Below are 27,770 nucleotides of genomic sequence, written 5' to 3'. Positions count from 1 at the left end.
GAATGTGTGTAACTTTACTCATATGAAGAGACCCATTATTATCCCTAGGAATAGTCACCTTATAAACGTTACACACATCCGTAAGTGTTTGCAGAATGTGGGCCCTTGAGACTGACTCTCCAATTATTGAAATGAAACAGGGTTTTGCCATTGACTTCAAATGAGAGCAGGTTAGATGCACATTTATTTTAACCAGTGGCATGTAAAATGAATGGACAGACCTCGCTTTCTGTGGCTGGGATTACATTTCATTTGAACAGATTAATTTGGTTTGTCTTTATCTGCACATCCCCAGTAAAGTGAATGAGGAGTTCAGAAAATGAAGCCCAGTGGTGTAGGATTTCATACATTTGAAAAACAGGGGTATCTGAACAATAATGTGCTGAATTTCTCTTCAACACAAGTGACATGTAAAGATAAAGAGAGACTTTGCCCTGGTCTACACTAGGACTTTAGGTTGAATTTAGCAGCGTTAAATCAATGTAAACCTGCACCCGTTCACACGATGAAGCCCTTTATTTCGACTAAAAGGGCTCTTAAAATCGATTTCCTTACTCCACCCCTGACAAGTGGATTAGCGCTTAAATCGGCCTTGCCGGGTCGAATTTGGGGTACTGTGGACACAATTCGATGGTACTGGCCACCGGGAGCTATCCCAGAGTGCTCCATTGTGCCCGCTCTGGACAGCACTCTCAACTCAGACGCACTGGCCAGGTAGACAGGAAAAGAACTGTGAACTTTTTAATCTTATTTCCTGTTTGGCCAGCGTGGCAAGCTGCAGGTGACCATGCAGAGCTCATCAGCAGAGGTGACCATGATGGAGTCCCAGAATTGCAAAAGAGCTCCAGCATGGACCGAACGGGAGGTACGGGATCTGATCGCTGTATGGGGAGAGGAATCCATGCTATCAGAACTCTGTTCCAGTTTTCAAAATGCCAAAACCTTTGTCAAAATCTCCCAGGGCATGAAGGACAGAGGCCATAACAGGGACCTGAAGCAGTGCTGCGTGAAACTTAAGGAGCTGAGGCAAGCCTACCAGAAAACCAGAGAGGCGAATGGCCGCTCCGGGTCAGAGCCCCAAACATTCCGCTTCTATGATGAGCTGCATGCCATTTTAGGGGGTTCAGCCACCACTACCCCACCCGTGTTGTTTGACTACTTCAATGGAGATGGAGGCAACACAGAAGCAGGTTTTGGGGACGAAGAAGATGATGATGATGAGGTTGTAGATAGCTCACAGCAAGCAAGTGGAGAAACTGGTTTTCCCGACAGCCAGGAACTGTTTCTCACCCTGGACCTGGAGCCAGTACCCCCCAAACCCACCCAAGGCTGCCTCCTGGACCCGGCAGGCGGAGAAGGGACCTCCGGTGAGTGTACCTTTTAAAATACTATACATGGTTTAAAAGCAAGCATGTGAAAGGATTAATTTGCCCTGGCATTCGCGGCTCTCCTGGATGTACTCCCAAAGCCTTTGCAAAAGGTTTCTGGGGAGGGCAGCCTTATTGCGTCCTCCATGGTAGGACACTTTACCACTCCAGGCCAGTAACACATACTCGGGAATCATTGTACAACAAAGCATTGCAGTGTATGTTTGCTGGCATTCAAACAACATCCATTCTTTATCTCTCTGTGTTATCCTCAGGAGAGTGAGATATCATTCATGGTCACCTGGTTGAAATAGGGTGCTTTTCTTCAGGGGACACTCAGAGGTGCCCGTTCCTGCTGGGCTGTTTGCCTGTGGCTAAACAGAAATGTTCCCCGCTGTTAGCCACGGGCAGGGGGGAGGATTGAGGGGGTAGCCACGCAGTGGAGGGAGGCAAAATGCGACCTTGTAACGAAAGCACATGTGCTATGTATGTAATGTTAACAGCAAGGTTTACCCTGAAAGAGTGTAGCCACTGTTTTTTAAAATGTGTCTTTTTAAATACCGCTGTCCCTTTTTTTTCCCCCTCCACCAGCTGCATGTGTTTCAATGATCACAGGATCTTCTCCTTCCCAGAGGCTAGTGAAGATTAGAAAGAAAAAAAACGCACTCGCGATGAAATGTTCTCTGAGCTCATGCTGTCCTCCCACACTGACAGAGCACAGACGAATGCGTGGAGGCAAATAATGTCAGAGTGCAGGAAAGCACAAAATGACCGGGAGGAGAGGTGGCAGGCTGAAGACAGGGCTGAAGCTCAAATGTGGCGGTAACATGATGAGAGGAGGCAGGATTCAATGCTGAGGCTGCTGGAGGATCAAACCAGTATGCTCCAGTGTATGGTTGAGCTGGAGCAAAGGCAGCTGTATCACAGACTGCCACTACAGCCCCAAGTTCCATAGCCTCCACACCCAGACGCCCAAGAACGCGGTGGGGGGGGCCTCTGGCCAACCAGCCACTCCGCCACAGAGGATTGCCCCAAAAAACAGAAGGCTGGCATTCAATAAATTTTAAAGTTGTAAACTTTTAAAGTGCTGTGTGGCATTTTCCTTCCCTCCTCCACCACCCCTCCTGGGCTACCTTGATAGTCATCCCCCTATTTGTGTGATGAATGAATAAAGAATGCATGAATGTGAAGCAACAATGACTTTATTGCCTCTGCAAGCGGTGATCGAAGGGAGGAGGGAAGGGTGCTTAGCTTACAGGGAAGTAGAGTGAACCAAGGGGCGGTGGGTTTCATCAATGAGACACAAACAGAACTTTCACACTGTAGCCTGGCTAGTCATGAAACTGGTTTTCAAAGCTTCTCTGATGCGTACCGCGCCCTCCTGTGCTCTTTTAACCGCTCTGGTGTCTGGCTGCGCGTAACCAGCAGCCAGGCGATTTGCCTCAACCTCCCACCCCACCATAAACATCTCCCCCTTACTCTCACAGATATTGTGGAGTGCACAGCAAGCAGTAATAACAGAGGGAATATTGGTTTCACTGAGGTCTAAGCAAGTCAGTAAACTGTGCCAGCGCGTCTTTAAACGTCCAAATGCACATTCTACCACCATTCTGCACTTAGGCAGCCTGGACAGTAGTCGGGAGCTGTTCAACTACAGGCTGAGCGTGTACGGCTTCATGAGCCATGGCATTAAGGGGTAGGCTGGGTTCTCAAGGATAACTATAGGCATTTCAACATCCCCAACAGTTATTTTCTGGTCTGGGAATAAAGTCCCTTCCTGCAGCTTTTGAAACAGACCAGAGTTCCTGAAGATGCGAGCGTCATGTACCTTTCCCGGCCATCCCACGCTGATGTTGGTGAAATGTCCCTTGTGATCCACCAGAGCTTGCAGCACTATCGAAAAGTACCCCTTGGGGTTTATGTACTCGCCGGCTTGGTGCTCCAGTGCCAAGATAGGGATATGGGTTCCGTCTATGGCCCCACAACAGTTAGGGAATCCCATTGCAGCAAAGCCATCCACTATGACCTGCACATTTCCCAGGGTCACTACCCTTGATATCTGCAGATCTTTGATTGCGTGGGCTACTTGCATCACAGCAGCCCCCACAGTAGATTTGCCCACTCCAAATTGATTCCCAACTGACCGGTAGCTGTCTGGCGTTGCAAGCTTTCACAGGGTTATCGCCGCTTGCTTCTCAACTGTGAGGGCTGCTCTCATCTTGGTATTCATGCGCTTCAGGGCAGGGGCAAGCAAGTCACAAAGTTCCATGAAAGTGCCCTTACTCATGTGAAAGTTTCGCAGCCACTGGGAATCGTCCCAGACCTGCAACACTATGCGGTCCCACCAGTCTGTGCTTGTTTCCCGGGCCCAGAATCGGCGTTCCACAGCATGAACCTGCCCCATTAGCACCATGATGCATGCATTGGCAGGGCCCATGCTTTGAGAGAAATCTGTGTCCATGTCCTGATCACTCACGTGACCGCGCTGACGTCGCCTCCTCACCCGGAATCGCTCTGCCAGGTTCTGGTGCAGCATATACTGCTGGATAATGCATGTGGTGTTTAATGTGCTCCTAATTGCCAAAGTGAGCTGAGCGGCCTCCATGCTTGCCTTGGTATGGCGTCCGCACAGAAAAAAGGCGCGGAACGATTGTCTGCCGTTACTCTGACGGAGGGAGGGGCAACTGACGACACGACTTACAGGGTTGGCTTCAGGGAGCTAAAATCAACAAAGGGGGTGGCTTTACAGCAAGGAGTATTTCAGGCAGGACTTCCCGGAGGGTTCCAATAAGAAATGGTGCACCTATGTTATTGTTCTTATTGGAACAAGGAGGTTAGTCCGGCCTCTGACTGATACATGGCTAGATTTACCTCGCTGCACCTTCTCTGTGAGTGACTGCAGTGTGACCTAGACGAATGAGTCCCCTAGATGGGAGCGGGGGGGGAAGCAAATGAGTACAAAACAAATCTGGTCTATTTCTTGTTTTGATCCACTCCATCTATCTTTTACATCTTTGGCTAGCAGCAGACGGTGCAGAAGGGCTGCAAGTCATCCACATCTCATGGCTGCTCGGCAGAAGACAGTGCAGTAGGATTGCTAGCCATCCTCATCTCTTGCCTGCCTGGCAGAAGATGGTACAGTAGGATTGCTAGCAATCTGTATTGCCTGCCTGCTCATTATAAGATGGTTCAATAGGACTGACTGCAGGACTAAAGAGAATGACCTGGTCATGTCACTCCACATTTAGTCCCTGCGCCCATGTCTGCCCAGGCGCTCCTGGCTGATGTGGCCAGGAGCACCTCGGACATGACGATGACGGCTACCAGTCCTATTGCACCGTCTGCTGCCACAGGCAATGGGTTGCTGCTACTGTGTAGCAATGCAGTACCGTGTTTGCCAGCACCCAGGAGACATACGGTGACAGCGAGCTGAGCGGGCTCCATGCTTGCCGTGGTATGGGGTCTGCACAGGTAACTCAGGAAAAAAGGCACGAAACGATTGTCTGCCCTTGCTTTCACGGAGGGAGGGAGGGAATGGGAGCCTGACAATATGTACCCAGAACCACCCGCGACAATGTTTTAACCCCATCAGGCATTGGGATCTCAACCCAGAATTCCAATGGGCAGCAGAGACTGCAGGAACTGTGGGATAGCTACCCACAGTGCAACACTCCGGAAGTCGACTCTAGCCTCGGTACTGTGGAAGCTCTCTGCCGAGTTAATGCACTTAGAGCATTTTCTGTGGGGACACACACACTCAAACATATAAAACTGATTTCTAAAAAACCGACTTCTATAAATTCTATCTAATTTCGTAGTGTAGACATACCCTTTGTGAAAAAGGATTTGTGCCCTTAAATTAATTTCACCACAAATTAAATCAGTGGGGGCCATTGTCTGGCTTTTTGGAAAGACTTCCTGCTGCAGCGGCAGACAAGATCAGCATGGGGATTCTGACCCATTTCCCCACCCTCCAGGGGACTGGAAGGGAAGGAGGACTATATACATCCCCACCGGTCCCCAAAAGCCCTCTTACTTGGACCAGGTGGGGCAGCACCCACCCTCCTAACCATGTGAGTGGTGAAATACTGGGATTTTTTGGATTCACTGTGGGCATTGCGCTAGTCATTCATTTCTTGGGGGGCTGGGAAAGAATTTCCACCTGATCATCTGATTGGCCAAGGTGAGGGGGAGTCCCCTTCCCCACAATGAGTTTGGAGGAGAGGGAACTTATCTGGGGTAAAACATGGAATGGGAGTTAGGCTATAATGTTGCAACTCATTATATAAACAGGGTGCTTGTCCAGAGCAGCAGAGGGCCAACTCTCCCCTCCTTTATAGGCCCGCCCCCTTAACCCTCAATTGAGAGGGCTGGGGAATGGTGAGGTCCCAGCAGGGGGTTGGCTGGGGATAGGGATGGGTAATGGGGAGGGCTGGCTGAAGCCCCCTGGGTATATATTTAAATGATTATGGGATTACTTGCACTGTGCACTTTTATCTGCTGAGTACTCCCAGACATTTAAGAATAAAGTTGCTGCCTAATTAAACCACATCCAATGTCTTCCAACATAACCAGATAACATGATATTGCAGCATTTTCAGCATTGCAGCATGTTGAGATCCTTGGTTTAATTACCAAAGGATCCACTGTAGAGAAAACTTTTATCAAGTGTTAGAACAACACATGCATAAAATACCAATATTGGAAGATTTCACTGTTGCTTCAGCAGTTTGAGAAATGCTCTAGACTGCACTAAGTGTAATCAGCTGCGGAGAGTTTCTTTTCATAAACTAGTCCATTAGCTGACAGACTACCTGAATAAATCACTTCTATGTGCCCAAATGCAGTTTTGAAGACTATCATGTCAATACAATAGCAACATGCTGCTCAACGCTGTTTTAAAATATTAAAATTATTGTAATTTATTAGACAGCATTGCTTAAAAACCATAGCAGACTCCATGAACTGTCATAAGATACATATATTACAGAAGAAAATGACAGGAAGCAGTACATTTCATCTCCTCACATCATGTCAAAAAACAAAACAAAAGCGCACACACACAAAACAAGGCTCAATGAATAATGTAGAAAACATGCTAATTTGTTGCTTTCAAAAGATATTAAAGAACCATGTCAAGATGCATCAACATTAGAGGTACTGAAAGACATACAGGACTACTTGATCTCCATTATATTTCACTGATGCCTGAACATCTATTAGGAGCAATGCATACAACTGATGAAAATGCAGATGAGTTGGTTAATCCAAATTGTCAGCATTTTTATTTTAATATTTTATTAATCTCATTTCAAAAATCTCTAACACATCCTTTTGATTTCCTATGACCATTAGTCTTATTTAAGCTAGGTGAAATACAAATACTATGGAGCCATCATATAGCCATACAGATGGAACATTATCTATATCGTGAACAGTATATTGCAATATTAAGAAATTCTTTTGGAACTAAATATTGCCCAGATTCCTTATTTTAATAAGGAAAACAATGAGAATTTCTCCAGAAACACTCATCTTAACCAGAAACACAGCTGGCATGAAAGTAGTATAGTTCCAGTACTTTAATAATGACCTTTAAAATGATGGATCTTAATTTAAAAAAGGAACTTTTTGCATAGAGCAGGGTTTTTTGTAACTAAAAGTTATTCTTCAGTTTAGTTTTTAAATTTTTCAAAATATTACCAGATAATTAAGCATAAGTAGAATTAGGCAGCCAAAAAAGAATTTGAAGAGCAACTAGCCAAAGGCTCAAAAACTAATAGCAAAAAAAATGGTTGAGCACATCAGAATCAGTGGGGCTACTGGATAACAGAAGTGCTAAAGGAGCACTCAAGGAAGATAAGGTCCTTGAGGAGAAACTAAATGAATTATTTGCATCAGTCTTCACTGCAGATGTGTGAGGGAGATTCCCACACCTCAGCCATTCTTTTTAGGTGACAAATCTGAGGAACTGTCCCAGACTGAGGTATCAGAGGAGGTATTGGAACAACATGATAAATTAAACAGTAATAAGTCACCAGGACCAGATGGTCTTCACCCAAGAGTTCCGAAAGAACTCAGATATGAAATTGCGGAACTACTAACTGTAGTATGTAACCTATCATTGAAATCAGCTTCAGTACCAGATGACTGGAGGCTCAATTACAGGCCAGTAAGCCTAACTTCAGTACCAACAAATTGGTTGAAACTATAGTAAAGAGTAGAATTATCAGACACATAGATGGACATGATTTGATGGGGACGAGACAACATGGCTTTTGTAAAGAGAAATCATGCCTCACCAATATATTAGAATTCTTTGGAAGGAGTCAACAAACATGCGGACAAGGGTGATCCAGTGAATACAGTGTACTTAGATTTTCAGAAAGCTTCTGACAAGGTCCCTCACCAAAGGCTTTTAAGCAAAGTCAACAGTCATGGGATAAGAGGGAAGGTCCTCTCATGAATTAGTCACTGGTTAAAAGATAGGAAACAAAGGATAGGAATAAAAGGGTCAGTTTTCAGAATGGAGAGAGGTAAATAGTGGTGTCCCCCAGGAGTCTGTACTAGGACCAGTGCTGTTCAACATATCCATAAAGAATTTGGAAAAAAGGTGGAAAACAGTGAGTTGACAATATTTGCAGAAAATGCAAAATTACTCCAGATAGTTAAGTCCAAAGCAGCCTGTGAAGAGTTAATGAAGGGATCTTACAAAACTGGGTGACTGGGCAACAAAATGTCAGATGAAATTCAGTGTTGATAAATGCAAAGAAATGCACATTACAAAACGTAATCTCCATACAAAATGATGGGGTCTAAATTAGCTGTTGCCACTCGAGAAAAAGATCTCACTCATTCTGGATAGTTCTGACAGTTCTAGATATTTTACACATTTGGCTAGTTGTCCAAAACTCAACAATATTGTTGGTTTTGATTACAAAATATTCATAATTTGTTTTCTTTTATTTGGATAAAACCCTAACAAAATCAGTATTTCTAGTTGTTTTTCCCCAGACGGGCTGGTAGAAAGATATTAATATGTGGAAATTAGCATATTTATCTGTCCAGGAAAGAAATGATTTAAAAAACAAAATCACATAAATTCTGATCAGATCAACCACTTGCTAGTGTCAGCAATGGGAAGGTATTTAGAGTCTAGCAATCTTGAAACTTGAGTTTTTTGCTAAAATGTAGTACTTAACACAAGTTGGTTTCTCCTTAGACAAAAATACAACAATCTAGATATGTTCTTCATTTGAAAATGTAAATCTGTAGCAATACAAATAACTCATTTTCATTATTAATATGTATCCAATTTGTTACTTCGCAATGTCCGGGGTCAGAACAACTGAACAAGACATCTTCACGAGCTGTAAAGGCAACGAGAATAAACCCATCTTAATTTACAGGCACTTGAAATTAAAACAAAAACATGTATTCCACATCTTGCAGCCCTTCCTCCGACTTTGCAGGACATAATATTATCACATATAATATTCTGTATGCTGATATAACTTTGCACATTCAACCCCAGAATATTTTCTGAAGTTCTTTAATGGTACAATTAAGATGACAAGATGACCAGCCCCGATTTGCTGAGTCACCAGTGAGGCTCAGCTGTCTTGTCTGAGCTCACACAGTGTGGAGAGGGAGAAAGGCACCTGAGAATCTGGGCCTAACTCCCATTGATTTCAGTGAATTGGCCCAGATCCTCAAACAGTATTTAGGTACCTAAATTCTTCCCTTCCCACTCACTCAGAGGTTTGACTCTCAGGGACCCACATGATCCAATTAAAATCAAGGTTCACAGAACCATAAGAATTGTCATACCAGATCAGAACAATTAGGACTACATCCAGTATCCTATCTAACTACAGCCAATACCAGATGCTTCAGAGGAATGGGCAAGAAAATGGGTAATTATGGGATAACCTGCTTGTACAGTCAAAGTTTCTTCCTAATCCCTTCAATTAGAGCTTGGTCTCTGCACTAATGCCTAAGAATTTATGTACCTAAAATTTGTTTTTCTTTAATTTTTTTCTAATATAGCTGTGGATATTCTCATTATTCATGGAAGCATCTAGTGCTTTTAAAACCCTCTGTAACTCTTCTCCTCCTCCTCCAAGGTATGTTGTGGCAATGAGTTCCACAGGTGAATTGAGCATTGTGTAAAATAGTATTTCCTTTGATTAGTTTTGAATTTTCAGGCTTTGTAATTCACTCACTGTTCTCTTGCTTTGGTTTAAGTATGAATAATTGAAAGGGCCCATTTTTAATAGAATTTGTTGTTTTGTACTTGTTACGTTCCCGCATTTGCATCCTCTTTAGAATAAAGGATCCCAATCTTTTCAATTTCTATTGATGCAATTTTTTCCTCAATGCATCTGAATTGTATTTGTCATCTCTTTCTACATCTCTGCTATTTCTAATAAATCCTATTTGAGATGGAGTGACTGCCAGATCATCCAACCTGACATTCTGCACATCACAGGCCACTAAACCACACCCAGTTATTCCTGTATTGAGTCCAATGACCTGAATCAGTCTAAAGTATTACAGCCCTTTGGAGACCTAGCTAGTGTGTGACACAGGCTAAGAATAGGAGATACCAAGGTGGACTATTATGTGCCACAAGCAGAGACCAAGAGGGAAGGAGGGGCATCAATTCCTAACGCCCTTGTAATGGGAACCAATTTGGAGAGATATATCCAGATGAATCCTATCAGTGGGGCCAGAATCATACCACAGCCATTGACATTACTCTCAAATATATGGCATAGTATTTCTTGTTCCCCACTCCCTCTTCACATCCTAATCTTTTCCATATGCATCAGATGGAGAAAAGGTATCAAACAAATTTCATTGTTCACTTTTAGTGTGATTTAAAGGTAAGCCCTTAAATGAACATCGTCTCCCTGATGTTTGTTCTGTAACATGAAGCACTAACAGTAGTTTGTATTTGCTTTAATCAAGGTCTTCATCCTTCTGTTTTTCTGGCAGAGTTGACAGCAGCTTAGTATGGTATATTATCTTCCACTTTTTCTGCCCCTAGTTCTGAAGCCAATTGTGCATAGCTTGATGAATGAACACTCACTCCCTCTCCTTGCATATGGGATGTTCAGAGTAAAAAAAATCTCATCAAAATATGATCTGATATGTAAATTACCTTGTGAATATGTAAATATGTGTATTCCTTAAACTCACTGAAGCAAGAGAGTGTCAGTGGCACTCCAGTGAGTACATATCTAAAAACAACATGTAAAAACAACTACCTTTAAATTCCATATGCAAATTAAGGGCTTCATTCAACCTTTTTTGTGTATATGTGCATAAATACAAAATCACGACAGATCCTGCAATGCTATAGGGTCCTCCAAGATCCTTCTTTTTAGATCTGTCTGACAGCATAGTCAGAGTGTATGTTTGGAAGTAGTCCTGATAAACTTCCAAAGGGAAGGTTTTAAAGAATAAAAGGTATAGATCTGTTCAAAGCGACACTTGTATCAAATTCTGAGTGAAAAGAAATGAAAAGTGATGATCTCCAAATAGTCACATAATTGAACATGGGTACTGTTCTGATACTCCATTCATTTAAGACCAGACAGCACAGGGAGCTCTCCACATTCTACAACAATATGAAGCTCTCATATGAATACATCTGGATTTTGGAAAATTCAATCCAAGTTGCTACACACTAAGGGATAGTTTTACATAGGGTTGAAGCCAGCCTCCTTCTTGTAGGCCAAATTTGTGCAGGCATTTTGCACCTTCAAGAAATCAACAACTCAGGGGTGGAGAGAATCTGAATACTTGTCCCTCTGAAGTGCCTGACTGGCATCCAAATGCAGGTAGTAGGTTTGTGGGTACATGCTCAGGTTGTGCCCACATATGAATTGTATACGCAAACTGCACCAATAATTCAAGAGTGGTTGCAATTACTATGGAATACTTGGCCCTAAGATCCAAATTGTAAAGTCTAACCCCTTCATAACATACATTTAAGATATGATTATATTGAATACATACAAAAATATATTAAATATTAAGTTGCTAAGTCAAGCATTTAAAAGTTAGGATATGCTAGAATGAAAGTTAACTTAATTGACCTATCTTTTGTATATGTCTTATGAGGCAGTCTTTAATTATATGATCACATACTTTTTTTCCCCCCACAAGACACAGGATGGACCTGCTTTGGGGATGAATCAGGACTGTGTAATAAAGGAAGAGCCTATGACAGATGGGGAAACTTCTTGCAATATCTTTGGGGGTCCATTGTTTTAAATGAATGGTTTGTGTGTGATTGTATTCTACTTCCTGGGGGAGGGCTACCACAACTCCTCCTCAACAACAACAAAAGTGATGATTAATGCAAATCAGCCAGGCTGAAACCCTGCCAGAGAGGTACCACCTTCTGGGAAAGCTCATATAAGATAGTTGAAACTGGATCTTTCAGAGACTAGACAAAGAAAGGGTTTCTTGGATAAACAGCTTGAGTTTAAACCAACTCTTGGGGTTCTTTCTAATGCAAAAAACAGACAGAACCTTCTGTCCAAGGCTGGGCTCCAATCCTTGTGGAAAGGATGGAAAGACTTGACCTACTAAGGGCCACATAAGGCTAATAGATGACCTTTAGTAAGTTCTTAGCAGATGTGTAGGTTCTTCTACTGTTTTAATGTGTTTTATTTGTAATGCTTTCCCCATAAGAATAAATGTGCTTGCTTAGGATGAGTTGTGTGGTAACATAACCGGAGACAATACACTGACCATACCCTTCTGAAAGAAAGAAAAGCACAGGTGTGCAGTGAATGAGGTAAGGGATTGCAGAAAGAGAAAAGGATGGTCTCAGGTTTCAAGTAGTTGAATGCTGCCCTTGAGAACTGGATTCTATCCCTGCCTTAGCCACAGAGTTCCTGTATCATGTTAGTCAAGTAACTTAAATCAAACTTGTGACAGGTGGTCACTAATTGTATGTTCCTCCTTTTCTAGTGCCTGATTTAGGACCCTGAGATCTGATTTGTAGAAGTGCTGAGCACTCATAGCTGCCACTGTAAGTCAGTGTGTCAAGGGAGCTGTGCTTTGAACACTAAAGAGCACCTTATAGGTTCATTATTGTGAAAGATCAGGTTGTAGGCATCTCACACTAGACATCCAGAAAAAAAAATCACTGGATACTTTGAATTAAGTCTTCAGCTTCCTGCCATTGGTGGTTCTTATGTTGTTCTCTGCTAGATTAAAGACTCCTTGACTACCTGGCATTTTCACTCCATGAAAGTTCTTATACTTTTCAAACAAGTCACCTCTTACTCTTTACCATCCTTTAAATGTGGACACCAAAATTTTACACAGTATTCTAGTATCAGTCTCACCTATAACCTATACAGAAGTAAAAATCACTTCCCTGCTCATATGTATTACTCCCTTGTTTACACATTTAAGGATTGCATTAGCCCTCTTTGCCACAAGATCGCACTGAGAGCTCATGGTCAGTTGCTAATCCACTCTGAACCCTAAATTTTTTCAGAGTCACTGTGTTCCAGGATCAGCCCCCCCATTTTGTAGGTAAGGCCTCTATTGTTTGTATCTGTAAAACGTTGCATCTGGTTGTATTAAAGTACATTTTGTTTGAATAGACCCAACTTCTCAAGCAACCCAGATCACTCTGTATGACTTCTCTGTCATCATTATTTAGCATTACATCAATATTTGTGTCACCTGCTACTTTTATCTGCAGTGATTTTCTATTTACTTCTGGATCATTGGTAAAAATAGGGAATAGCCCAGGGCTAGTCCCAATCCCTGTAGAATCCTGTTAGAAACACTCAAATTCAATGATGATTCCTCTTTGACAACTACTTGGAGATTTGTCAGTTAGCCAGTTCTTAGTCCATTTAATTTGTGCTTTATTTTATTGTGCTAATTTTTTAATCAAAATGCAGTGCAGTACTAAGTCAAACACCCTACAAAAGTCAAAGTATATTACATTTATGCAGTTACCTTTGTCAACACAAGGAAAACCATAACAATAGAATACATAAGCTACAAGCTAAAAATGGAAGTGAAAGCTTTATGAGAGTGCTGGCATGTGTTATTAATATTGTAAGCAATATGAAGATGGAAAAGAATGCATAAGTCTCTCCCCATAACTTAGTTCCATACTTTTAAGGTTCTGAGTAGCTGGAGTGTGCCCTGCTACCAAATGTAGTTTTTGTTTGCTAATTTCCCAATTTTTTTAATATAGGTTTAGTGTATTTCAGAGGACAGCTCATGAAAGTCAGGAAAAAGAAGAGCTGCATATGCCTAGAGATCACAGGGAGCAACTGCTGCTGAAGTTACTCTTGACTTCATCCACACTATTCAAGAACATGAGAAGCTATGTTCTGCCTCAGTAAATTCTTTGTCTACAACATTTTCTCTCTGTTTAAAAAGTTACTCAAAGTCAGTACAGCAAGAGCAACCCTTCATGTTTAGCACCAACAACCTTTCAGCTCAAGGGAACTTCGGTGAAGGAATCTGCACCATCCCTCACTTCCCAAAACAGCTTGTAGCCTCTCATGGACTCCTGGAAATTAGATGACACCAGCAGCAGCTACAGCAATAGGGTGAGAATGTTTGTATTGTACCAGCAGATCTGACTAATGCACTCCCCCTTCCCTACTAATATGAGGAATAACTCTCAACAATTAAATATGCTAATGTGGTACAGCTGCAAGTGTGACAATCGCCATCTTAGACAGTAAAAGGGACTGAACTGATGAGCTCTGGATATAAACACTTGAATCTTTACAGCTTGTGCTAAAGAACCAGGCTTTCAAGCTGAATGTTGTCACAGTCTCACATCCTCTGTGAGCTTAGACAAGGCCATGTTACACATACACTGAACAGTTGATCGCACAAGCAAAATGAGTGATAAATAACAAATATGAAAAATGTATTTTATTGATTCACATGACTATTTACAGATCATAGGGTTTTAAGTAAAAAACCTGTTTTGAAGTGGCCTTTTCATCATGGGAATCACATAATCCTTACCATGTCTCCAAATAGATCAGCAGCAGGGTTTGAATCTCTTAACTTTCAGATCACTACCTTAAGTTCTTACTATTTGAGCTGCAGGAGTAAGCACAAACTCCTGTCTAGATGAGGCACTGGAGAAGGACTTCACATGCTCTTCCCAGTGTGTTTCACAACTAGTTACTAGTCCACAGTAGAATACTGGTGATCAGAAATCCTGGATTCCTCCTGGTTCTGGCAGAGCAATGTGGTTTATAGTGGCTAGAAATAGGATAACTCAGTGTGACTAAACCCGTATGGAAAGCTATGTGGTATAGTAGATCAGATGGGGGGTTTGTCATGTTAAAGACCTGGCGTCCGGGCCTGCCCAACCTTGAATAAACATTCTGCTGATTTATTTTAAAATGGGGGAGGAGGGGAGGAGTGTTCAGAAGCACGTTTCTAACTGTCTTCTAGGGAGGGTTCCCAGCCTTAGTCAATCGTGAGCATAATCAACTGGACAGAAATTTAAACAGCATTTAGAAGAGGTAAGAACCTTGCGGCATCCTCTTTCCTAGATTAGGGAACTGCCCCCTAAGGTACAGGGGTAGAGGATGAAACAGTCTCTGCCTCCCTCCCTTGGAAATGAATATAAATGTATTTTCCATGACTAAAAAAAGTTGGAAAATTCTCTAAAGACAAATACTATCTAGCTGAGCAACAGTGTAGCCAATGGACAGATCCTATAGTGTTTTAGATTTCTGGAGTGGGGAGGAAGAGACAATCCAATGAAATAATTGCCAAAATGGGTGATTTTTGAACTCTCATTAGTCTCTCCCTATCAATTCATTTTTCATCAAACCACAATGAAAAATTCATATAATGCTCAAAATTTATATTGTGTGTGTGGAGTTTTTTGCCATTTTATTGAGACCGCTACAAAACAAAAGTGTAAAGCTCATGTTAAAATGAAACTCTGTAAAGCAACCTTAACTCTGGTGCAGCTACCACTGCTCCATAATACTATGGTTAAAACCACTGAGTTTGCTCCGCACCTGGAGTTCACTTATCTTTGCTGAACTTAATGAGTATGCTTTAAAAACCGTAGCTAAGATTTAACAATTAGCATACCAGCAGCACTGCACTCAAGGAGTTAGTTGGTGCGCCAGAAAAAATTCTTAACTATAACAGTTTGTTTCTGCTCATCTAAACACTGAATATCAAGTTAATACAGGTCCCACCAACAACACACTCACTGACCATGTGATAGATTTTTTTTTAAACACATAAAAATAAAGGGCTTGTTATTGAGTAACTGTTTTTAAAAAAAAAATCTGAACCCTGTTGTTCACTTTTAAGGACATGAGTTTTTGAATTCAAGTTTGCAAAACTGAGTATGTACTTCTGGTTTTCTGGGGAAAATGAGCATGATTGTGGAAAATCAGTTTAGTCATGCACAACAACAACAGTATTAATCCAACACACAATTGTACACAGAGATAGTGAAGTCCTCAGTTTGCCACATAAGGCCACTGAACATCTGTTTTATGCTTTTCCTTTATTTGGTCTAACTTTTTATAAAGTGCATGGAAAAAGCACTGCAACTAGAACGGTAGCTTTTTGTAAAAAGAACACAAAAACGTCAAAACAAACCTGTCAGGATGGCTAACAAATCAATACAAGCAGATGAAAAATGTTCTTATGAACTGGATTGTTTCATTAGTTGCAACACCCCAAGACTCATCACATCAGATACCATCTTTAAATCTCCTGAATACAGTTATTAGCTTCTCCTCCCCACCTCAAAATATAGAAAGCTTTGTTTTGCTTTTCAGAAACTATTCTGAAGAGATAAAGTGCTGAAAAATTAAGCTGCTAGTGCATAATCATGCTTCTGAGTTTTGTAAAATGGATGGACATGGATCCATCATGGCCAGTATTTTGGATTACTTTTGACAGAGAGGTTCCAGATAGCTGAGTTCGAAGATAAAATGTAAGAGGAAAATTGTTTAATAGCAATAAGGGTAATAGAATATGAGGTTTTTCTCCAGCAATGGACTCTTTGCTTCGAAGAGTAAAACCCTCAGATTCACATCAATGCTTATTTAGGTAAATCCTACATCTCATCTTAGTGTTAATCTGGCACTGAAAAATAAATATCATTGGTGCATATGTTTGCATTAATGTTATTGCCTAATTATCCTTGTTTCAAAAGTAGTATTTATTCACTTCACCTGTTAAAAAAGAGCCTCTCTTAGTACTCTGAGTTACAATAAACATGAAAATGTGACCCTTTACAGATTAAGTCATTTTCATTTACATTATCCAATGTCCTTTTTTTTTCCAAATAATGTCTTCAAGTGCCTCATCAGTGTTTCATATCCCATATTACACTGGCAAACACAAAAACTGAACAAAAAGCAAATATTTCCATTTTTACTGTAATGGAATATTTGTCATTTAAGATAATTTCCTTCTGCCTGGAGCATGTACTGTGCTTTACTCAGTTTAATTTGATTCATTTTGGTATCTAGCACAGCAAAGTGTGAGTGTTTCTTGTGTTAGCATCATTTCTAATACCATGTTCAATCTACTGTTACCCGTACAAATGAACTAACAGACTAAACAGATCACTTGAGTCAAGCCTGTGCACTATCAGCTTTGAAAATGATTAAGAATATAGAAACACACTCACCCTCAGGCTCACCACAGAGTGTACACTGTGACTCTGAAAAGAAAAAAGAAGAGAGATAAAAGTCATTTCTTCTGCTCATATTTGAGATCATTACTTCTGCTCAAGAGATACCAAATCACAATCATTTACAAATGTAACTCAAACTGGCAGTACTCAAACTGTGCATGAATGAGAAGTATCACAAGAATGATAGCTAGGACCAATGGTCCATCTAGCTCAGTATCTTCTTTTTCGACAGTGACCAATGCCACATGCTTCAGAGGGAATGAACAGAACAGGGAAATAATCAAGTGATCCATCCTCTTTCATCCAGTCCCAGCATCTGGCAGTCAGAGTATGGGGTTGCATCCCTGACCATCTTGGCTAATAGCTATTGATGGACCTATCCTCCATGAACTTATCTAATTCTATTTTGAACCCTATTATACTTTTGGCCTTCACAACATCAACTGACCACAAGTTCCACAGATTGACTGTGCATTGTGTGAAGAAGTACTTCCTTTAGTTTGTTTTAAATCTGCTGCCGATAAATTTCATTGGGTGACCCCTGATTCTTGTATTATGTGAAGGGGTAAACAAACACTTCTTTATTCACTTTCTCCATACCACTCATGATTTCATAGATCTCTATCATATCTCCCTTTACTTGTCTCTTTTCCAAACTGACCAGTCCTAGTTTTTTAATCTCTCCTCCTATGAAAGCTGTTCCGTACCCTTCATTATTTTTGTTGTTCTTCTCTGCACCTTTTCAATTTTTAATATAAAAAAAGATATATGGGGTAACCAGAACTGCATGCAGTATTCAAGATGTGGCCATACCATGAATTTATATAATGGCATTATGATATTTACTGTCTTAGTATCCAACCCTTTCTTAATGCTTCCTAACATTCAGTTAAGCTTTTTTGAACGATGTTGCACACTGTGTGGATATTTTTCCAAAAACTACCCACAACTCCAAGATTTTTTTCTTGTGTGGTAATAGCAAAATTGAAACCTCATAATTTTGTATGTATAGTTGGGGTGGTGTTTTCCAATGTGCATTACTTTGCATTTATCATCATTGAATTTCATCTGACATTTTGTTGTCTAGTCACCCAGTTTTGTGAGATCCCTTTGTTAAATCCAAAGGGAACGGCAAAGAGTTAACTATCTTGAGCAACTTTGTGTTGTCTGCAAGCTGTGCCCCCTCACTGTTTACTCCTTTTTCCAGATCATTTATGAAAATACTGAACAGCAGCAGTACCTGTGGGACACTGCTATTTATCTTGGTTCATTCTGAAAACTGATCACATATTCCTACCCTTTATTTCCTATCTTTTAATCAGTTATTGATCTTCACGAGAACTTTCCCTCTTATCCCATGACTGCTTGCTTTCTTAAGTCTTTGGTGAGGGATCTTGTCAAAGGCTTTCTGAAGTTCAAGTACACGATAGCCACTGGATTACCCTAGTCCACCGGCTTGTTGAACCTTTCAAAGAATTCTATTAGATTGGTGAGGCATGATTTCCCTTTATAAAGCCATGTTGACTCTTCCCCATCAAATCGTGTTCCTCTATCTGTCTGATCATTCTGTTCCTTTACAATAGATTCAACCGCTTTGCCTGGGACTGATGTTAGGCTTACCAGCCTGTAATTGCCAGGATCTTCTCTGGAGCCTCTCTTAAAAATTGGGGTCACATTAGCTATCCTCCAGTCATCTGATAAAGAAGCTAATTTAAGAAGTACCACAGTTCATACTTCCTCAATTTCATATTTGAGTTTCTTCAGAATTCTTGGGTGAATACCATCTGGTCCTGGTGATTTACTACTGTTTAGTTTGATTAATTTGTTCCAAAACATCCTCTATTGACCCCTCAATCTGGGACCATTCTTCAGATTTGTCACTTAAAAAGAATGGCTCAAGTGTGGGAATCTCCTTCAGATCATCTACAGTGAAGACTGATGCAAAGAATTCATTTAGCTTCTCTGCATCGTCCATGTCTTCCTTCAACAGCACCTCAATCATCCAGCAGCCCCACTGACTGTTTGGTAGGCTTTCTGCTTCTGATGTACTTAATTATTTTGTTGTTAGAATTTGAAGAGCAACTAGCAAAAGACTTTTACTTTATTATACACTTATTATACACTTTTACACTTGAGTTGCCAGAGTTTATGCTCCTTTCTATTTTCCTCAGTACAGTATGTATGACTTTCAGTTTTTAAAGGATGTCTTTTTGCCTCTGCCACTTGTACTTTGTTTAGCCATGGTGTCATTTTTGGTCCTTTTACTGTTTTTTTTTATTTGGGGTATACATTTAATTTGAGCCTCTATTATGGTGTTAAAAAGTTTCCATGCAGTTTGCAGGCATTTCATTCGCATGACTGTTCATTTCAATTTCCGCTTAACTAGCTTCCTCATTTTTGTCTAGTTCCTCTTTCTGAAATGAAATGCTACTGTGGTCAGTTTCTGGTATTTCCGCTTCCCCTACCCCCAGGATATTAAATTTGATTACACTTTGGTCACTATTACTGAGCAGTTCAGTTATATTCACCTCTTGGACCACATCCTGTACTCCATTTAGGATTAAATCCTAAACTCCCCTTGTGGATTCCAGGATTAGCTGCTCCAAGAAGCAGTCATTAATGGTGTCTAGAAATTTTAACTCTGCATCCCATCTTGAGGTGGCTTGTATCCACTCAAATATGGGGATTGTTGAAATCCCCCATTACTGAGTTTGCTATTTTTATAGCCTCTCTAATCACAATTACCGTCACCATCCCAGTCACGAGGTTGATAGTATGATTCTACGGTACAGTTTGATTCATTTAATATCTTGACTATGTTTTCTTTCACATATAGTGCCACTCACCTACTAGCACAACCTACTCTGTAATTCCTATATATTTTGTACCCTGGTATTACTGTGTCCCATTGATTATCATTGTTCCACCAAAGTTTCTGTGATGCCTATTATATCAATAGCCTCATTTAATACCAGGCATTCAAGCCCACCCATCTTAGTATTTAGACTTCTAGCATTTGTATACAAGCACTCATAAAATTTTTTACTTTTTAATTGTCTGCCTCCATGTGGTATAACTGAATGTGACTCCTTTGTTTGATTGTTTCTCTTCTCTTGTACTTAATCAGTTTCTATTGTCTCCTCTTTATCAGGATATAGAGAATCCCTGTTAATAGATCTTCTCCAATGGAATGTCTCTGTCGGACTCATATGCTCCTCTGCACCAGTCAGCATTCCCCCAGACAGTTTAAAATTTCTTCTACCTTTTTCATTTTACATGCCAGCAATCTTGTTCCATTTTGGTTTAGGTGGAGCCCATCCTTCATGTATAGGCTCTTTCTTCCCCAAAAGGTTCCTGGATTCCTAATAAACCTAAAACCCTCCTGCCTACATCATCATCTCATCTACTCACTGAGACCCTAAAGTTCTGCCTAACTGTCCCTGAGCATGGAACTGGAAGCATTTCAGTGAATACCAACATGGAGGTCCTGGACTTTAATCTCTTACCTAAATTTGGCCTCCAGGCCCTCCTACCTTTCCCCTATATCACTGGTACCTACATGTACCATGGTCACTGGCTACTTCCCAGCACTGCACGTAAGTCTGTCTCGATGTCTTGAGAAATTCATGACCTTTGCACCCTACAGGCAAGTCGCCATGAGAGTCTCCCGGTCAACATAAACTCAGCTATCTGTATGTCTCATGATCAAATTCCCCATTACTATTACCTGACTTCCTAGTAACTGTGATTCCCTCCTGTGGAGAGATATCATGATATCCTCTGAGCAAGAGGATATCTGGAAGGTGAGTTCCAACTATGGGATCATTTCCCTCCTCTTCAGTTTGATGTTCTCCTTTCCCAAGACTTTCATCCTCCTTAACAGCAGAGAGGCTGTCAGACTGCGGGTTGGATTGCTCTATTGTGTCCCTGAAAGTCTCATTCCATTTTTATTACACCAAAATTGCAAAAATTACTTTTAAATGAAAATAAAGTTCTGTACAAGGATTTTTTTAAAAATAGGTTTTACTCAAATGTTTAAACAATGACAGATTTGACTCTCAGTTACAGCCATGAAATCCCACAGATTCTAGTGTAGTGCGAGGGTGTAACTAAAAACATTTGGTACCTTAATATTTTGGATAGGGAAAACTGCATGTAGTCATTGGCATCTGAATATATAATGCGCTCTTAACTTTATTACTAAGAATAAAAAATAATAATGGGGGAAGAGTTTACACTCTTTTCTTCCAGAAGGTTTCTAAATTCTCTGGGTCAAGTCCTGCAAATTAGTGAATAATATGAGTTATGCCCCTCATTAAAATATTCAGCAATAACACTAAGGAATAAAGACCCCTGATGCTTCTGTCCCTCATGTACATATCCCCAATGCAGTGTTTGGCAAAGCATGCGAGCCCCCCAGTCACACCTACAACATGCTCCTTTCCTCCTCTCTGAATTTCTCTGTGGGGAAATGCCAATGAGTTCTGCTCCTCAGCAAGGAGGGGAATGCAGAGACTTCTTGCAAAAGATTCCTTCTTCCTGATATCTCAGCACGTGCTCTCTCTCTCTCTCACACACAGTATTTCAGCTGAGTTTTCACCCTTACTTGGCAATGAAGGGCTGCCTGTGATTAGGCTGTTTGTCTTACATGTGTTTTGTATAGCAAACACAAAAAAATCTCTATCCCCTGAAATACCACTACCTCTGGTGTGGTGACTGTATCAAATTGTGGGATAACTCTATAATGTAGGACAAAACCTGAAAAATACCATTATCAGTTGAAATCACAGGGAGTAATTAAATCAGTGGAATATAATGACATTGAAGTAGCCCATTAACATCTCTACTCGTAACTATATAGCACCATATACTTAATGGCCACAAACAGTCAGAGCCTCTGCTTATTTCCCAGATGAAACGTGGCAGAGAGACTGCTACAGCCATACTTAGACAGAAGTTCAATACTGACTCACAAACACTGCCATACACTGAATCACCATCCCAGAAACATTTTTTAAACTATCCGCATATGTTGATAAGATTTAATCTGCAAATCTACATTTTCAGATTTTTTCCCTTTAAAAAAAAAACGAACAAGAAAACCCAACAACCACCCTCTTCTCCTTGCCAAAATAATACCACTCCAAGTAAGTATTTTTAAGATGCTCTGCAAATAAATAAGAATAAATTGCATATCGGCAACAAGTACAGCATAGACATAGCCACATGAGTGAGATTTCAAGTCTCCAAGCACAAAAATAAATGTGAACCAATGTCTTAATACTAAAAGTTTAGCAACTAATGTACTCATCCTCTCAGTGGCATATGTTACAGCCTTGACTATGCTTTATCTAGGTAGATGTTACATAAATGAACAGCAGCATTCTCCCCCTTGGCCTCTGCCTCCACCTTTTAAAAGTTTGTTTCCATCAGAATCACATGTAAGGGGTTTTGGTGATGCATATTTTAATTTTCAGTTGGCAGGCACAACTTCTAAAATGTCAATAAAAAAGTATTCATTTAAATCAACCCATAACAGTATTTGTACTGTAACAACAAGGAACCTCAGAACTTATTCCATAATTTATCCCTTTTATTCCCTTGCCATTTATTGACTTAACTCTTCCATTGCATTTTGTCCTTTTAGGCCCTGATACCACAAACACTTAAACGAGTATTTAACTTTAAAGCATTAGCACATGTTGACTAATATGTAAAGACTACTTACATGTGTAATTAAATAATTAAGAACAAGACACAATAAAATGATTTGTTAAAACAAGTTTATTTAATTTTATTTCATATTTCTTATTTTTGTTATAGTAATGTGAACAATCTGTCTGATGGGTGGCAAAGTCAGATACACTGATAAGCAGTTCCTTCTGGAAAACTCTGAAACTGATATATTTTTTTTTAAAATACACGTCCTTAAGCAGTAATGGAAGAACCTCAAGAGAGTTTCAACATGACTGATTGAGACACTGCGCCCAAAGTACATTAGCTTGACTAAATTATCTCATCTTCTTTGACTTAAGGGCCCAATCCAATTTCTACTGAATGGCAAATAGTGGACGGGATTTAAAATCCCCTAGAAGCTGTTAGTCTTGACATTAAGGAAGAACCACCTCTGTGTAGGAAAAGGGGCATGGGGGCTGAATTGATTACCAGCTTGACATTTACGGTGAATCCATGATATTATCCAATTTATAGAAGTCTCTCTCAAGACAGAGAGCTAAGCCTGACAAGGCAATCAGAATTTTACAACAGGAAACCAGCAAGCCCTTCCTATATTTTAATACTGTCAGTTGGGTGTAACATGGGAAACAGATGTTTGAGAAGAAAAAGGAGGAAGTTAACAGTGTAAGTAATTAACAGTGCTTAATTGGATGGATGGACCAGAAGACTAAACAAAAGGTAAAACAACGTCAAAAAGATAGTGACATATGTTGTGTGCAGTTTAGTAAGGGAATGATGCTGACAAACATGTTGAGGGTCTCTAAAGCACAGAGGTGGACATACTGCCTGCCTCAGTGCCAGGACCGGCTCCAGGCACCAGCGTTCCAAGCAGGTGCTTGGGGCGGTAGTTAGAAAGGGACAGCAGTGTTTCCACGGCGGCAGCAAATCGGCGGCAGCTTCTCCCTTTTGCCATCCGCGGTGGCAGTTTTTTTCACTGCTTGGGGCGGCAAAAACTGTAGAGGCAGCCCTGCTCAGTGCCACTACCAGTGGAAAGTTAGAAAACATGTACCAGAGTAAAGCTTAAAAACTAATTTAAAATCAGGTGAGACAGGCTTGTTTCTGGGTCCCTGATGGGTGAATGATGCAAGGGGCAGCTCAGAAGATCTCCTTTTCTTTTTTTAAAAAAAGTACAGGAGTACTTGTGGCACCTTAGAGACTAACCAATTTATTTGAGCATAAGCTTTCGTGAGCTACATCCGATGAAGTGAGCTGTAGCTCACGAAAGCTTATGCTCAAATAATTTGGTTAGTCTCTAAGGTGCCACAAGTACTCCTTTTCTTTTTGCAAATACAGACTAACACGGCTGCTACTCTGAAACCTTTTTTTTTTTTTAAGTCTTTCTTCAGGTTTCATTAGAGAGGCAGCATGGCCATTCATAGCTGCTTATACTGACCTCTGGGAAAGAATGGGCTCTAGACTCAGAACTTCTGGCTCATTTGCTGACCCTGTGTGTTCTATTAATGATTGCTATTCTGGTTTGTAGGCTTTCACAGCATGACCAGTGTGGTGGTCACATTATTCTCAAGAATTCTCAGCAATGTCTTCCAAAGGTCCTCATTCACTGATGTAATCACCATTCACTGATGGCATCACCATCCTCTTCCTCCCCTGTTTCTAGTGCATCATAGTACCAGTTTGTTTGGCCAATATTGCTACAGGATTGCTGTAAATCTGTAGCAGAGTATCTACTCTAATAGCACACATTGAAAAATAAGGCTCAATCACCATGGCTAGTGCCAAGTGGAGCTTTCATCTCAAGACTTCACTGGCACTTTCTTCCCCGATTTGTTAGTTTCGGGTCCTTGCTATAAGCAAGTCAAAAGCTTCCTCCTTCACCTCTCAGCACACTAAGAGAAGGCTGACTGGGGATTTTCATTTTGAAATTCTCAATTCTTGCCCCGCTGAGAATGAAAAATACTTGAATTGACTGATGTCTCTGTGTGGATTGGGAGGAAGCAGACTAAGTGGATGTTGTTGATTCATAAGTGATCTTATGCTTACAAATTTCCTTTATTCCAACCAGCTACCTGTGGAGCACCAGGTCTCCTTAAAGTTCTGCTTGGCTCAATCACAAAAATAAAAACAAGACTTGTTCTATTAGACATGTGAATAAGAAAATGTTTGAGACACTGTATCATGTGATTATTGTTCATAAGAGTATATGACCTCATTCTAAGAGGTCATTCTTACCTCATTCTAAGAGGTCTCAGTAGTGATTGTATGTTTGAAGATCCAGCATAACTATAGTAAGGTTTCTGTGGATATCCATTTGAGAAAAACCTTGAAGGCCACACTGGCTTTGCTGGTATGCATGGCAGGACATAATGTATTAGTATGCTACCTATGAGAGAATGAACGATATTCTGTTTGGTATTCACAATAGTACTGTTCTAAAATTAGATCCACTAAGTTTCGAATGACCACACAAAAATACACATTATGGTTGTGTGTACATATGTATCTATAAAAACCAAGGACTTGAAATCTCATTTAAAAGTTATTTCTTAAAAAAGTCTTTCAACTTTTTTTTCTCAGCTAGATCTAATATCTAGGAAGGGAAGATTTCTCTGGGAGGTGGGTCCATGTTTCAGTGTTCTCTCTCCTGTCGGTCAATGAGCCCTCAATTCTGTGAGCACTCACATGTGAGTTGCCTGATTAAAGGAAGTATTCGTGACAGGGTCATTCCTGGGCTCCTAACAAATTACTTCTGGGTCCATGGCCAGGTGCAAAAGACAAAACTGTTTTAATTTGGCTGTTCCCCCTTCCAGTGAAGCACCATTTGAAGCAGTCATACTCAGAAACAAACAAACAAATCACTCATAGCAACTCAAAACAATAGTTCCACGTCAAACCTACCTTCCCTCAGGAAGGTTCGGTCAGGCAGGAGTCTACTCAGTTCCTGGCCCTAGCCAGGCTGCTCTCAAGGAACGGAAGCTGAAGAACTGCTCTCCCTCCCAGCCAGCTCCTAACTGAGCTGGATCCTCCCTTCTCACCTGCCTCTCTAAGCCCGATACCTATTGCACATGGAGCAGGACAGAGCTGATTGAGCCCACAGCAGATAGTTAACCCTTTACAGTGTTTTTATACCCCATCACAGTATTATGTTAAATATCATGTATTAAATCTACTTGGGGAGTTGAAGGAAGTGTTTCCCCCTGCTGATACTGGTCCTTTCACCAGGTTAACAAGAGCTATAGATAGATACCTAGATATAGATTAGCACCTTATTTGTTGTTCCTCTCTCGACCTGAGATTCTCAATTCAGTCTTTAATTCCACCCCCCGCCCTTCATAGAATATCAGGGTTGGAAGGGACCTCAGGAGGTCATCTACTCCAACCCCCTGCTCAAAGCAGGTCCGATCCCCAATTAAATCATCCCAGCCAGGGCTTTGTCAAGCCTGACCTTAAAAATATCTAAGGAAGGAGATTCCACCACCTCCCTAGGTAACGCATTCCAGTGTTTCACCACCCTCCTAGTGAAAAAGTTTTTCCTAATATCCAACCTAAATCTCCCCCACTGCAACTTGAGACCATTACTCCTTGTCCTGTCATCCGCTACCACTGAGAATAGTCTAGATCCATCCTCTTTGGAACCACTTTTCAGGTAGTTGAAAGCAGCTATCACATCTCCCCTCATTCTTATCTTCCGTAGACTAAACAATCCCAGTTCCCTCAGCCTCTCCTCATAAGTCATGTGTTCCAGTCCCCTAATCATTCTTGTTGCCCTCTGCTGGACTCTCTCCAATTTTTCCACATCCTTCTTGTAGTGTGGGGCCCAAAACTGGACACAGTACTCCAGATGAGGCCTCAATTTCGAATAGAGGGGAACGATCACGTCCCCCGATCTGCTGGCAATGCCCCTACTTATACATCCCAAAATGCCATTGGCCTTCTTGGCTACAAGGGCACACAGTTGACTCATATCCAGCTTCTTGTCCACTGTAATCCCTAGGTCCTTTTCCGCAGAACTGCTGCTTAGCCATTCGGTCCCTAGTCTGTAGCAGTGCAGTGGATTCTTCCGTCCTAAGTGCAGGACTCTGCACTTGTCCTTGTTGAACCTCATCAGATTTCTTTTGGCCCAATTCTCCAATTTGTCTAGGTCCCTCTGTATCCTCTCTCTACCCTCCAGCATATCTACCACTCCTCCCAGTTTAGTGTCGTCTCCAAACTTGCTGAGGGTGCAATCCACACCATCCTCCAGATCATTAAGGAAGATATTGAACAAAACCAGCCCCAGGACCGACCCTTGGGGCATTCCGCTTGATACTGGCTGCCAACTAGACATGGAGCCATTGATCACTACCCATTGAGCCCGACAATCTAGCCAATTTTCTACCCACCTTATAGTACATTCATCCAGCCCATACTTCTTTAACTTGCTGACAAGAATACTGTGGGAGACTGTGTCGAAAGCTTTGCTAAAGTCAAGGAACAACACGTCCACTGCTTTCCCTTCATCCACAGAACCAGTTATCTCATCATAGAAGGCAATTAGATTAGTCAGGCATGACTTGCCCTTGGTGAATCCATGCTGACTGTTCCTGATCACTTTCCTCTCCTCGAAGTGCTTCAGAATTGATTCCTTGAGGATCTGCTCCATGATTTTTCCGGGTACTCAGGTGAGGCTGACTGGCCTGTAGTTCCCAGGATCCTCCTTCTTCCCTTTTTTAAAGACTGGCACTACATTAGCCTTTTCCCAGTCATCTGGGACCTCCCCCGATCGCCATGAGTTTTCAAAGATAACGGCCAATGGCTCTGCAATCACATCCGCCAACTCCTTTAGCACTCTCGGATGCAACGCATCCAGCCCTGTGGACTTGTGCACGTCCAGCTTTTCTAAATAGTCCCGAACCACTTCTTTCTCCACAGAGGGCTGGTCACCTCCTCCCCATACTGTGCTGCCCAGTGCAGTAGTCTGGGAGCTGACCTTGTTCGTGAAGACAGAGGCAAAAAAGCATTGAGTACATTAGCTT

At 41.2% G+C, this 27,770-nt stretch overlaps 1 protein-coding gene across 1 annotated transcript in view; it reads right to left on the bottom strand.

Annotated features, from left to right (window-relative positions):
- The window catches only part of DLGAP2 (DLG associated protein 2), a 690,779-nt gene that overhangs the window by 323,904 nt on the left and 339,105 nt on the right, over nucleotides 1-27,770 (bottom strand). Inside the window, exon 3 of the mRNA XM_073336187.1 lies at nucleotides 17,056-17,088. Within this exon, the coding sequence (XP_073192288.1) occupies nucleotides 17,056-17,088 (33 nt within the window). The remainder of the gene's footprint in view (nucleotides 1-17,055; nucleotides 17,089-27,770) is intronic.

The sequence above is a fragment of the Lepidochelys kempii genome, chromosome 3, assembly GCF_965140265.1.
Source record: "Lepidochelys kempii isolate rLepKem1 chromosome 3, rLepKem1.hap2, whole genome shotgun sequence".
Lineage (NCBI taxonomy): Eukaryota > Metazoa > Chordata > Testudines > Cheloniidae > Lepidochelys > Lepidochelys kempii.
The sequence above is the reverse complement of the archived record's forward strand: the minus strand, read 5'-3'. Positions and strand labels throughout refer to the sequence as shown.